Genomic DNA, 12,874 nt, shown 5'->3' with positions numbered 1-12,874 from the left:
CGGGAAGAATCCGGATTTCCCGCGCTCTCGCAACCCGGTCCCTGGCCCTTGCGCAAGCGCAGCACCGCCCCGCTCGGCGCAGAGCATCCCGGGAAATGTAGTCCAGCCGCCCGAAGCATCCCGGGAGCTGTAGTCTGACTGCTGCTGGGCGGGAAGAGCTGCGCCGAGAGGGCGGCCGCCTGCCAGGTCTCGGGTTCGTTTGGATGCGGAGGTACCCCCGCCGCCCGGGCCCCGCAGACGTCCCCCGACACACACACACAGCAAACCAACCACAGGTGCGAATTTTCCTACGGGGGCACTGTCCTCATGCAGGAGGTGATCTGTGATCCGCAGGCTGAGAATTTGTGCACATCCACGTGGTCCGACGAGCCCAGAATGTGGCTGCACTACCGACCCTTTTGGAGACTCAAACTCGGTGCTGCCGGGGAGGGAGGTATTTCTCCGTTAGAGCTGCAGATCCAGGCTGTGCTGAGAGGCGGCAGGAGTGGCACTTGCCCCGCGCGGTGCTGGCTGCTCCGGCTTGGTGCATCCAGGCCCAGGCTGGGAGATTCCAGCACCTGCCACGCCTGGGGCTCAGTCCCTGCCACATTGGCATGCCCAGGGCACTGGGTGCCATGGCTGGCATCCCAAAGGCCCTGGAGGAGGCATGGAAGGAAGGAGTGGGAGATGGACGTGTTTATTATTCCAAAAAAGAACAGTTCATTGATTTTTAGAGAGATGAAGGGAGAGAGAGAGAACCATCAGTATGGGAGGGAACATTGATCAGCTGCCTCCTGCACGGCTCTACGGAGGATCAAACCCGCAACCCCAGCATGTGCTCTGACCAGGAATCCAACTGGCAACCTCCTGGTGCACAGGATGACGCCCAACCAACCGACCCACACAGGCAGGGGTGTGTGTTTCTTCTCTGTGGAAATCAGAAGACTCCCAGAGGGGTAAAGCTGCACCCAGTGGTGGACAACAAGACCTGTTAAGGAGGGAGTGATGTGGAGGGCAGATGGGTCCTTGAGTCCAAGAAAGGCTACCCTGGGCCATAGGGGTGTGGGCGAGGTCAAGCCTGAGGAGCTGCCAGAGGTGGGAAGTTAGACCTGGAGACCCTCCGCCTCTTCTGAAGAGTGCAGTGCTCCACTGGGCACCCAGGCAGGCCTGGTTTTGGGGGAGCAAGGCCTGGAAGTAGACTGGCTCAGTGAAATAGACAGAGCTGCTAGAAAGGTGTGGCCGGGCTCCCCCTGCAACACCAGCATTCTCAGGGCAGCCCAGGTCCTGGGGGCCCGATTACCCTTCAGAGGACCCCACTGCTCCATGCCTCAGTTTCCCCACTGATCGGACAGGGATATGTGTATACAAGGTGGTGCTGAGCAGGGGCTGGAGGCTTGAGGTGGGGAGGCCCCAGGCTGGCGGCCAGCAGACATAGAGGCTGAGCCCTGGCTGGGAGACTAGCAGAGCCCAGGGAAGCCCATGAGGCGGTCTTCTCATAAAGAAACACAGACAAAACATGGGTTGGAATTTTTTTAAAACTATAGTTACATACAGAAAATATCCAAAGAGAACGCAGACCACAAAAGTGACATGGAAATCATTTCCAACAGTGGTAAAAACACCTCTCACTCCACTCTTAAAAAATTAGTTTTATTACCTTTGCAATGTCTCACTTTAGGTGAACTGAGAATGGAGTGTTCGCAGGGAGTGGGGTTGAGAAGGAGCAGGCAGCTGGGTCTGCGCTGCCCGGCTGCCCCCACAGCCGCAGAGGTGGCACTTCCACCTGCTCAGGTCAGGATGCCAAGATGGCAGGGGGTCCTGGAGACAGGCCACTGGTGTCTCTGTAAATCAATGGCCCAGAGAGATGATGCCACAGGTTTGTGGCAACCCCATGGAAGCTGAAACTCACCAGGGTTCCTGGCTGCCCTGGGCTGCAAGGTGACATCACAGGACTGGGATGTGTTAGCAGTCCTCTTGGGCAACCCAGACATACCTGTACCTCCTACAAGGAGGGCTCTCTGGGCGCAGTCCCACTTCCTCACCCACCCTTGGCTGCAGGCAATGTGGGCTGTAAGCCCTCGTGTGTAGCGGACCCTTCTGCCACACACAGAAGGCTGTTGGTCTCAAGCAGCCATATACCTTCCTTCACTTGCACACAGAAACCTGCCCTCTCCCACCCTGCCCCCCGCCCCCAGGAGAGCCACTGGGGCTTCCCTCTGTTGACTCAATCTCACACAAACCACCCAGGTACAACTAACTGGGAAGCCCCATCCCAGCCTGGATGCCCTCACAACACCATCACCTGGAAATCCAGAAACTAGAGAGGATGTCGGTCCCTAAGAGAGGCCGAGATGCGGTGACACAGCACAATCTCCTACACACAGGACATGTGACATGCATCTACCTGAAAGTCTCCTTTTCGTCCACCAGGTGGGGGGCAGCCTGAGGACAGTGGGACCGACCCCAGGGTGTGTTCAAATTGAGATCGAAGGGGGTGGAGGGGCTGCAGTGGGGTCCTTTGTAGAGTGCCTCCTGGTACCCTCAGTGACCGACCAGGCCATCTGCAGGAGAGCGTCCCCCCCCCGCCCCCAAACCCCATGCCCTGGGCTTGGAGCAGGAAGCCAAATAGTTTCCTCAGAGTAACTCGGGGAGCCAGCCTGGCAGGGGAACCGAGTGGCGGGCCAGGAGAGGGAGGAGCCTGAGAGGCCAAGCTGTGGCTGCACTGCCCACGGAGCCCTGTGGGGTCAGAGCAATGGGACTGCTCTGAGGCACAGGGTGGGCCTGACCGGGGGCAAAGGAAACGGTTCTTTGGTATCGAAACAATGAAAAGCCGTGTCTCCTTAGCAAAGTGGGGGAGGCCCTCTCCAGTAGCTATGAGGGTCCCAGCATCCTCCAGACAGGGCTGCTCGTACCCCGAGGCCCACACACCCGGCATGCTCACTGGGGCCGGGCTGCAGGGTCGTGAGGCCTGGGAGGGTGTGTGTGTGTGTGTATGTGTGTGTGTGCTTGTGCGGGAGGTGGGGGGGGGGAGGGGCAGCAAAGTCGAGGCTAGGAAGGGACCGCTGACCTTCACAGTGGGTCCCAGACACAGGACTAGCAACGGGTTCCGAGAGCATGGGGCAGCTGGCTTACCTGACCCTCAACCAGCCAGGCTCTGCCATCACCAGTGGCTCCCAGAGCTTTCCTCATAGCCTTGGGGTGTTTCACCCTCAAAGCTGAATACAGAAAATAGATTCTCTCTTGCTAAATTTGCATAACTTACAGAGGAGCCTATAAAGAATTTCATTTATTTCCTGGGAAGAGACAGAATTTCACCCTGCATTCCGAAACATCCGCTGAGTCCAGGTGGCCAAGTCCTGCCTCCCTGGAGTGGCTGGGGGGTGCGCTGAGGCTGTTATGAGACCCCTGCCCCTGTCCACTCCCCTGCTGGGGCCCATGGTGGAGGAAGCAGCATCTCCATGTCTCCTAGGGGCACGCTGAGGGATGAGTGGCTCTGACCCCCAGGCCCACCAAAGTTTCCCCGCTGTCCAATCACAGCCACGCCTTACCCTTGAACAAAACAGAAAGTAGGAAACAAGGTGCCTTTTTAATTGCAATCAGATATGCTGTCTGAAGCCAGCGCCCGAGCCCGGCCCAGGAGCTGTGTGCGGCCCAGGGCAGGTGAGGCGCTTCGCCGAGTGGCAGAGGCCGGCAAGTCTGCTGAGCTCGCCTTGCGGTGACCCTGAACCAGCCTCCGTGCCCTGGACAGGGAGGCAGGTGGAGGGCCAGGTGGTGAGCGCTCACACCTTCGCACACGCATGCAGACTTTCCTGTGTTCCCGTCTGTTCCTCCTCTGCTGAAATGGTCAGACAGCACTGCAAAGCCGTGGCCAGGCAGGTGTGGGCAGCGCAGCGGCGCCTACTTCTGGATCTGGAAGAGGAAGAGCCGCAGGTTGATGTTTTTGGCGGCCAGCAGCTTGTTGCACTCCACGGAGTCCACGATGGGCAGTGGCACGTAGTCCGTCTCGTTGCTTTCATTGGTGAAGACGAAGTGGTAGATGACAGGGCTGATCTTCACGTCGTCATAGGGGCCCTTGAGCAGCAGGAAGGAGCACTCCAGGGGTGCCGTGACCTTGCTCTTGAGGAGCAGCTGGAAGGACAGCGTGCGCTTGCATGACAGGTTGGGGTTGCGCTCTGAGTCGTTCACTCGCGCCTTCAGGACCCACGTCTGGTTCAGCACTGTGAACCGCGGTGTCTCGTAGTACAGGCGCGTGATGAAGTCGTCCGTGCGGTACGGCCGGAACTGGACCTCTGTGGAGACAGACAGGCCGGACGGGCCGGCAGTCAGGGTGGGCTGGGCTGGTAGCAGAGCCTTCCGACCAGCCGAGGACACGGGCTCAGCCAGGGAGGAAGGCAACTTACCAGGAGGGCACGGGTGCTCTACTTGTCACAAGGCAAATCAAAGGCAATTATGGCAAATGGAGGCACACACAAGCTTCGGGGAGAGAAGGGACACGCGTTAGCTGCAGGGAGTCCAGAGACAGTGAGGTGGGTGGCCAGCCCACCCCCTGGCCTCCCTCCTGTCCCCCGCCCGCCCCCGGGCCATGGTAAGCAGACACACAGACAGGATGCAGTTCTGAGAACAGTGCACTTTATTGGTTCCATACAGAGCTGCCAGAAAGCCGGCAGGCAGGCCAGTGCGTGGCATCCGGCCAGAGTCGAGCGCTGGCATGCGGCCCACTGCTGTGCTCTACTGTCACAGTCCTCAGCACAGCACGTGCCCAAGGCCGGCTTGTCCCTCCAGAGGCGGCCAGTCCTTCCTGCGTGGATGGGCTCCCTGCCCTGCCACTGCCCAAGTCACGACGCCTTGGCCTGCCCAGACACCGAGGTCTGGCCTGGACTCTTGGTGCTGCGGTGCCCACCAGGGAGACTGAGGCTGCAACTAACCAGGCCCCAGGCCCTCAGCCTCTCGGCCTGTGCAGGCCCACACTGAGCCAGGCCCAGTCCAGGCAGCATGGTGTGACTGGCTGCCAGCGACCGCCCTTGGTGCTCTGAGCCAGCCGCCGGCATGGGCTGGGCAGTAGAGGCTGGAGTCTCCCTGAGCGGCCCCAGCATCAGCAGGTGCTTCTGGCTGTTCTGTGTCTAGACCAGGCTCTGGCCTGGCTCCTGTTCCCAGCACGTCCAAAAGCAGCGGCCAGGAGAGCCCAGGAGATCCAGTGGGCCCGGGTGCGGTCCAGCCTGCCTGTCCCTGGTGTCCATTCCAGCTCTGCGTTTTGAGCTGGGCACCCTCAGCTTGCTCTGAAGCCCTGGCCCTGAGCATCTTCTTGCGGCCTTAGGAGCTCTGTGGCCACTGCAGCCTCACACCCACATGCAGGACCCAACATGGCGAGAGTTCTTCTGGCCCCTGGCTCTGCGGGGCAGGCCACCAGTTCCTGGGCCCCCGAGACACCCCTGCCCATCCCCCACACAGCGAGGACACCACCTTGCTGAGGTGGCAGGGCCAGGGTGGGGACGACGGGTGGGAGGGGCCTGTGAGAGCCCTGCAGGTGCCTGTGGTCCTGCCTGGGCTCCTCCCTGCTCAGCCTCTGGTCCATCTTCTCCCCCAAGGTGTCCTCCACTCAACAGGAGAATGTTCAGAGCCCCGCTGCCTGGCTTGGCCTGTGCCCCCGCCCAGAGCCCAGTGCTCCCGGGCTCCCAGCTGCCAGCCCCAGGCTCTGTGGCCTGCAGGGGTGGCGGACGCCTCACCTGTGTAGCCGATCTTCTCGAAGCTCAGCAGGCTAAAGATGCTGTTGTAGAGCTGCATCTCCTTGCGGTGGCTCTGGTCCATCTCGTCCAGGATCTCCATCAGCTCATTGCCCGTCTTGGTGGGGTGGGCACAGGCGGCCTCATGCACAGTCAGCTCATGGAAGGGGCCGTGCCACGGGCAGCCAATTCGCTTGTACTTGCACTGGGTCACCCTGTGGGGGAGGGGGCACCGTGGTCAAGGCCTAAGCCTCAGGCCTCCACTCAGCCACACACAAGCCGCTCCCTGAAGCGCACACTCAGTGTGTGTCGCCACCCAGGAAGAGGCCAGAGTGTAAGACGGAGAGAAGGAGCTGTGTGAGCACAAGCCACTCACACCCACTGCTGTGGGGTCTCTGTCCTGCTTGGAGACAGTGGCTGCCGACTCCTCTCCCGGACCTGGTCCAGCTTCACTCTGAGTGAGGCTCTGGCCAGGCCCAGCTGCTGGGGACTGCGGAGTGGCCGGGACTGGGCTGGGGTGCCTCACACCGAGACCCCAGAGCTCCGGAGCTGGCCACTCTCCTGGTCCCAGGGATGCCAAGGACAGCCTCTGAGAGGCCACCATACATCCAGAGCACCCTAGAGCACCAGGGTGATGTCCAGACAGTCACTGTGTACAGATCCAAGCCTCCCGCCCTCCGCGGGGCCCCACACCCACCCACTGCAGGGCCTGGACCCTGAGCAGCTTCACGCTGGCCCAGCCCTGCCAGGGCAGAACGCGAGTCCCCGGCAACCAGGACCAGCCAGAGCATGCTGCACGCTGAGGCCTTGCCTGCCCAGGCGGTTACCTGTCTTGGCACTCCTCCTTCTGGTGCCTCTCCAGGAGAGAGCGGGGAAACTGGCGCAGGCAGAAGCCACACTCGGAGGGCAGCTCGCTCACGGCTTTCTCCACAGCCAGGTTGCGGCAGCAGAGGCTCTTACTGATCTCACAACGACAGTTGGGGCATGTGGCCTGCTCCTCCTTCAGCCGGGCATCTGCTAGTAGGTGGATAAAACAGCCAGCGCACATCAAGTGACCGTTAGTACACTGCGAAGAAGGAAAGGGAGATGAGCTCACAGACCTGTGGACTCGCGCGCGCACACACACACGCTGCCCGCCAGCTCCGCCAGGGCCGGGCCAGCCACCCTGAGGGCTCGCGCCGTAGGAGGGGCTGCCATGAACAGAGGCAGGGGAGGGGCGTGCTGGTGCTCAGCACCCAAAGGAACACTGCTTAGTAGGGTCAGGCCTCTTCCCTAGAGCCCTGCTGAAACAGCCACCCGGCTCTTGTGAGCTGGTCTGCAGGGTGGCCCGTGGCAGCTTGCAGAGGTTCCGGCTCATCACCGAGGCAGGCCTGCTGGTGGGGAGCCTGGTCTTTCCCATAACAGGAGTCGGAGACAGTCCTGAGGCCCCTGATTTGGGTGCCTACAGGGACTCGGACGCTTGGTGGAGCGTGGCAACGGTGCTATGCCAGCAGCTGTTGAGGGGCAGCCGATGCTGCTCCCGTGCCAAGGCAGGTGTGCCTCTCCCTGGCCTTCAGAACGGCCACCTCATGCTGGGGCTGGGACCTGGTCCCTCCCCTCTGCCTCCTTGATGGGCATGGGTGAGCAGGCAGTTGCCACCCACCCAGTGACGGTGGCTACCTGCAGGTGCCTTCCCAAGACCTGGTGGCAAAAAGCTGATGCAGGTGGGGAGGCCGAGTTAGCCTGGGACAAGGGCACCTGGCCAGTACATGCCAGAGGGAGGTGGGAATGGGTGGGGAGAAAGGGTAGGGGGACATGTTGCTGCTGTGGGTAAGAGCCAGCCTCCGCCCCCTTCCGTTTCTGAACCTGAAGATCTGAGGCCCAGAGATCGCCTACAGCAACCTGCCGCCCCCACTGAGGCCCTGAGCCTGTGGACAGTAGGCTGCCAGCTCAGCGCCTATCCCGGGTCTCTCACTAGTTCCACCCACCTCCTGTGCACCCATGTGGTGCCGAGACCAGGCACGGTGGACCACGGGCTGGGCCACCACAGGCTCAGTGGGGGAAGGAGGTACACACAGGGGCCGAAGAGGTAAAAGAATAAAGCTGAGCTGAGCCTGACCAGGTCAGTCAGTTGGTCAGAACGTCGTCCTGATTCACCAAGACTGCAGGTTGGATCTCCGGTCAGGGCGCATACAAGAACCAACCAGTGAAGGCACAAACAAGTGGAACCACAAACCGATGCTTCTCTCTCTCTCCCTGAAATCAATAAATAAAAAATTAAAAAATAAAAGGCTTGTGCTAAGTGTCCTCTTGGGGCAAACAGAATCCTGCCCACACAAGCAACACAGACGATCTGCACGCAAACCTCACTTTCTAAGTCAGTGTAAAATGGGGGGAGCTGGCTGGCTCAGTCTTGGAAGAGCAGATTTGGGAGGGGCTAGCCCAGCCGTGGGCAAACTACGGCCCGCGTTTGAAATGAATAAAACTAAAAAAAAAAAAGACCGTACCCTTTTATGAAATGATGTTTACTTTGAATTTATATTAGTTCACACACACTCCATCCATGCTTTTGTTCCGGCCCTCCGGTCTAGTTTAAGAACCCACTGTGGCCCTCAAGTCAAAAAGTTTGCCCACCCCTGGGCTAGCGCCCGTCCCGCTCTGGACATATGGCTGGTCCCAGAAGCAGTCTGTCCTGCCCACCCACAGGGAGCAGTGGAGACCCAGAGAAGTGGTGAGTGGGGGTCAGTGGGGTACACATGCCCCAGGCCCCTGCCACCTCCTGGGAAGCGCAGACAAGGGCTCAGATCACACTCCTCTCACCAAGGGCCTGAGCCCACAGAGCCTGGCGTTGCTGCAGCCTCGGGAAGAGCACTGTCCCTGTCCAGAGGCAGGGAGGGAAGCGACACGGCCGACTGACCACTTGGTAGCGGGAGGAAACTTCAGGCCAAGCCCCAAAGCTTCTGGCTCAGTAAGGCCAACTGGACACCAACATGGAGACACCCCTGGGCCCGGGCCCCGCGCCAGCCACTCTAGGTCTAGACGCCTCCTGCTGAGCAGCCACAGCTGGGGGCACCAGACCCACAAGGGCCACTCAGCCCAGCGGGAGGTCCCCCTCACCATGCCCAGGAGGGCCTTGGGCACCACATATCCCACGTGCTCTGCCCAAAGTGTCCTCCCCTTTTGGATCAAAGGGTGTGGGAGGGACCGCAGCGTCCCAGGCACCCAGCTGCTTCGGTGAAAGCCACACTTCAGTCTGAAGTCCTGGCCACGCTAAGAGCCAGGACTCAGGTGGGAACCTGTCACTCGGACTGAGTCAGGCTCATTACTCATAACTAAGTGCTGCCTGGACCACAAGGTAACGCACACGACAAACCACCACACAAACAGCTTCTCATCTAGCCAGTCCAGAGCCCTCTCTCTGCCCTGGCTTTGGACACCTAAGCAGATACATTTAAAACTCCTCCCTGCTACCTGTCTCACCTAAAAGCACGAGCCAGCCAGCCGCCGCCCGAGAGCAGGAAGGAGGACCCCAGGCCTTGGAGAGCAAACCCACCTGGACTTACTTGGAATAGTGCCTACAGCCCCAGGCCTGCCCACAGCTGCTCCGAGGTGTGCCTGAGGCTCCCCAATGCCTGTGCCACACTCACCGGCGCCTGCTTCCTGAGCCCTTTACCAATCAGGTAAAAGGCCCCGTGGGCCAGGGCCTGAGCTGAGTTTGGGCAGACAGGAGGCCTTAGGGAGAGGAGGCACAGCAGGGCCTGTGTGGACAAGCAGGAGGGGCACCAGGTGGGAGGGGCCCAGGTGGAACAGGCCTGGGTCTGAGGCCAGGAGCTTAGGCATAGGGGTCAGAGGGCCAGTTGGGACCACCTCCCAGAAGCTCCTTCCCCCTGATGAGGGTCACAGGGAGCTTTTCTGGCTGAGCACCAGTGAGGAGTGAAAGAGCTACGCGGTCCCTCCCTCCAGACACTCCATGGCTCAGGGCCTCAGCTAACCTCAGGACGGGGTGGAGGATGCACTGGGCCTCGTGTGAAGGGCAGGGGGAGAGCCTGGGAGGGAGGTAGGGAGGGAGGGATCAGGCCGTGGCTCCACAGAAGCGGTTTGTCCCAGAGAAGGTGCCCCTGGCAAAGGGGCAGGTCCCACGGCTATGACCACACAGTTGCATCCAGAGCAGACGCAGCCTAGAGCTAAGGGTGCAGCCCCCCTGCTCCCACCCCAGTGTCCTCCTGCCTGGGGCTCTGGAAGGTGGTCACATACAAGGACACATCTCACACCCACACAAAGAACATCAAAGCCAGCAGCTGCTGTACCTGCTCTAGCCACAGTGAGACCCACTGGCCTCAGTGCTGCTCGAGGCCCCGACCCAGGCGTGTGGCACCACCTGCCAGGAGGGCCGCCCTGCAGGGCTGAGGCTCAGACTTGAGAGCAGCTGATTGCCCATCACCTGCCCAACGCGAGCCCTGACCACCACTAAGGCTTTCCTGGGGAGACGAAAGGGGGGTCTGGTGGCCAGAGAGCAAGCTCTTGGGGGACCAAGCACTCAGCTGACTCCAGGCCCATGGAGTGTCCTCACAGCCAGTGCAGGAGCAGCACAGACTCCAGCTGGGACAGCTCTCAGAGGCACGGTGTGGCTGCTGCCCACCCTGAGCCTGGGTCCGGAAGGGGTCAGGAAAAAGTGGCCCAAACCAGCCCAACATTGCTCCTCAAAGAAGGACCGCAGAAGGGGAAGGGCTGAGCCCAGGCCAACAGGTGGTGGCCAGCCATGGGCATGACCCAGGACACACAGAAAGCTCTGGGCCCACAGTTTCCAGGCGGCGTGTGGAACCAAGATCCTCCCAAGAACACTCAGCTTTGGTGCCAACCAGGTCTGTTGGGGCCTCTGCCCTCGATGTCCCCATCCAGGGTCACTGTGGGGGTGAAATGGGACACCGCACAGCAGCAAGTCACCAAGAAACCTTCCCTCCTGCCCCCGCTTTCGGGCCCCTCCCACTCCGGTTGCGGCCTGAGCCCTGCTGCACACCCTCACCAGGCACCCCGGACAGGGCTCCAGTCAGCCCTACAGTGCCAAGGGCTTGCCCGCTGATCCCATGTGCTGGGGCTTTCTCCCGGCCTCGAGGCAACGTGGAAAGCACCCCAACCAGCCCAGGAGTCACTGGGAAGAACAGGCTTGCGTGGGGCCAGCGTCAGGGCTCTCCCTGCTGCACAGACATTTCTCAGGGAAGCCATGAGTTACGACTCATGTCCAGGCCATGGGGAGGGCACCGGTCAGTGCTGCCCTGTACCTTCATTCTCTATCACAGCTGCTCAGCTCCCAGCACAGTGTGGGCCGGTTTGAACCAGCCAGGCTCAGAGCCTGGTCACCAGCAGCTCTGGCCACAGGCAGAGCTCAGCTCTCTGTGCGAAGTGGACCAGGAGCCACCCACTGGAGGGGGATGAGGAGCCCTCAGATCTCCCTGGGGCCCCATACCATCGGCTTGGTTCCCGGGACTGTCACTCAAGGCCCAAGGGAGTTCCCACCTGGGAGGACCCAAGGTCCTGGGCAAGGACGAGGGGCTGGAGGACGAGGCCTGAGGCGCCCCCCAGGCTGCGGGGTTATGCCACGTGCTCCCCACTGGCACCGGCCAGAGGCCTGCGGCGTCCCTGACCGGAGCCTCTGGCCAGGAGGGAGGGTTGAGAACTGGACCCACTTCCTCGCTGGCACGCCAGGGGCCTCCTAAGCAGCCACACGGCAGGCACAGCAGAAAGGGTGAGACCCCGAGGCTGGGGACACGGTAACCCAGACTAGCCCCGAGCTGCGTAGGACAACGGCCCTCACCCAGGCCCCCAGTCTCCGGTAGTGCAGGCAAGTGACGAGGAGCCTGCTTCATCCCTCACGGGGCGCAGGGGCTGGAACAGGCAGGTGTGTGCGGAGGGCTTCAGGTGGAGAGACAGACAAAGCAGAGGGCAGGACCCTGTGCACTAAACTAGCTCTGGGGCCAGAGTGTGGTACCTTCTTCAGACCCACCTGGGCCAGGTACCCTCTAAACTGCCCTGACCCGGGTAAGAAGCCGGAAAACAGTCGCCAGGAGGAGGGTGGACAGACCCCCTAGAGCGCGTAGCCTAGGAAACCGGTCCGGGTGAGGCAGGCGGGCCGGAGCGGGGCCAGGAGCCGACCAGGGCACAGCGTGTTCAAGAGACACCGGGTGGGACTAGGAAGGGACCCAAGACTGGCGCTCGATGCAGGTGCTTCATTCAGACCCGAATGCGGAGAGGGGAGGCATCCCCTCTCTTCTCAGTATTTTTCCAGAAAAAAGGAGGCCGGGGGGTTCTTCCACTCCGGAGGAAGAAGGGGTGCAGGAGGAGCCTGAGGGCAGGTTTGGGGAGGTGGCTGCTGAAAGAACAGAGGAGCTCCCGGGTCTCAGGGGCTCAGCAATGCGGGGTTAACTGATTAGTTTTAACAGATGTTTACAGTGGTCCTTCCACTGCCACCATCAAGATAGAGAACAGCATTATCCCCAGAAGTCCCTTTAGAACCCAATGAAATAAACCCCACATCCTGTTTTTCCTATATCAGCATATTACATTAGTTTGGTAATTTGTCACAATTAATGAATTAATAATAGTGCAGTATCATTAACTTTATTCAGATGCCCTTAGTTTTCAACCAGTTGTCATTTTCTTGTCCAGTATTCTATCCAAACTATCATACTTAGTTGGTAAGTTTCCTTAGGTTTCTCTTGGCTCTGACATTTTCTCAGACTTTTTTTGTTTTTTGATGATTTTGACAATTTTGAAACCTAGTCGGGTATTTTATAGAATCCCCATCAATTGGTAATTGTTTGATGGTTTTCTCTTGGTTTGACTGGAGTTGTGGGTGTTGGGGAAGAAGACTGTGTCTTATCAAGAGTCCAAGCATGCATGTAATTTATGTTGATGTTGACTTTGATTGTGTGGTTAAGGTAGAGTTTGCGCCGCTTCAGTGGGTCCGGCCCGCGCGTCCCCCCGCAGCTACCGCGGCCACCGACCCCGGAGCGGCCGCCATCTTTGTTTTTGCTCCGAGCTCCTTCCCCCACCGCCGCCACCGCCCCCTGGGTCTCTTAGTCACGTGACACGCGAGGGCCAATGGCTGGGCTGCTTGGGGCTAGCCGGTGCGGTGGGCAGAGCCAATGAGCGCGCGAGGGCCCGGCCCTGCAGAGTGGGCAGCGAGGGGCGGGGCCCAG

The 12,874-nt window shown here is 60.4% G+C and overlaps 1 protein-coding gene and 1 long non-coding RNA gene across 3 annotated transcripts in view; one reads left to right on the top strand and one right to left on the bottom strand.

The window, feature by feature from the left end:
* Positions 1 to 11,999, top strand: part of LOC107184883 — a 12,624-nt gene extending 625 nt beyond the window's left edge. The window contains exons 2-4 of the long non-coding RNA XR_001515781.1: positions 2,427 to 2,430; positions 2,955 to 2,963; positions 11,575 to 11,999. This is a non-coding gene — a long non-coding RNA (uncharacterized LOC107184883). The remainder of the gene's footprint in view (positions 1 to 2,426; positions 2,431 to 2,954; positions 2,964 to 11,574) is intronic.
* CYHR1 (cysteine/histidine-rich 1) overlaps positions 1,616 to 12,874 on the bottom strand; it is a 13,299-nt gene continuing 2,040 nt past the window's right edge. For both annotated transcript variants that reach the window (XM_006775132.2, XM_006775131.2), the window contains exons 3-5: positions 6,527 to 6,765; positions 5,703 to 5,914; positions 1,616 to 4,268 (exon numbers count right to left, since the gene is read on the bottom strand). In XM_006775132.2, coding sequence (XP_006775195.1) covers positions 3,877 to 4,268; positions 5,703 to 5,914; positions 6,527 to 6,765 — 843 coding nt within the window. In that variant the 3' untranslated portion in view covers positions 1,616 to 3,876. The remainder of the gene's footprint in view (positions 4,269 to 5,702; positions 5,915 to 6,526; positions 6,766 to 12,874) is intronic.

Source organism: Myotis davidii, unplaced genomic scaffold, assembly GCF_000327345.1.
Source record: "Myotis davidii unplaced genomic scaffold, ASM32734v1 scaffold1509, whole genome shotgun sequence".
NCBI lineage: Eukaryota > Metazoa > Chordata > Mammalia > Chiroptera > Vespertilionidae > Myotis > Myotis davidii.
The sequence above is the reverse complement of the archived record's forward strand: the minus strand, read 5'-3'. Positions and strand labels throughout refer to the sequence as shown.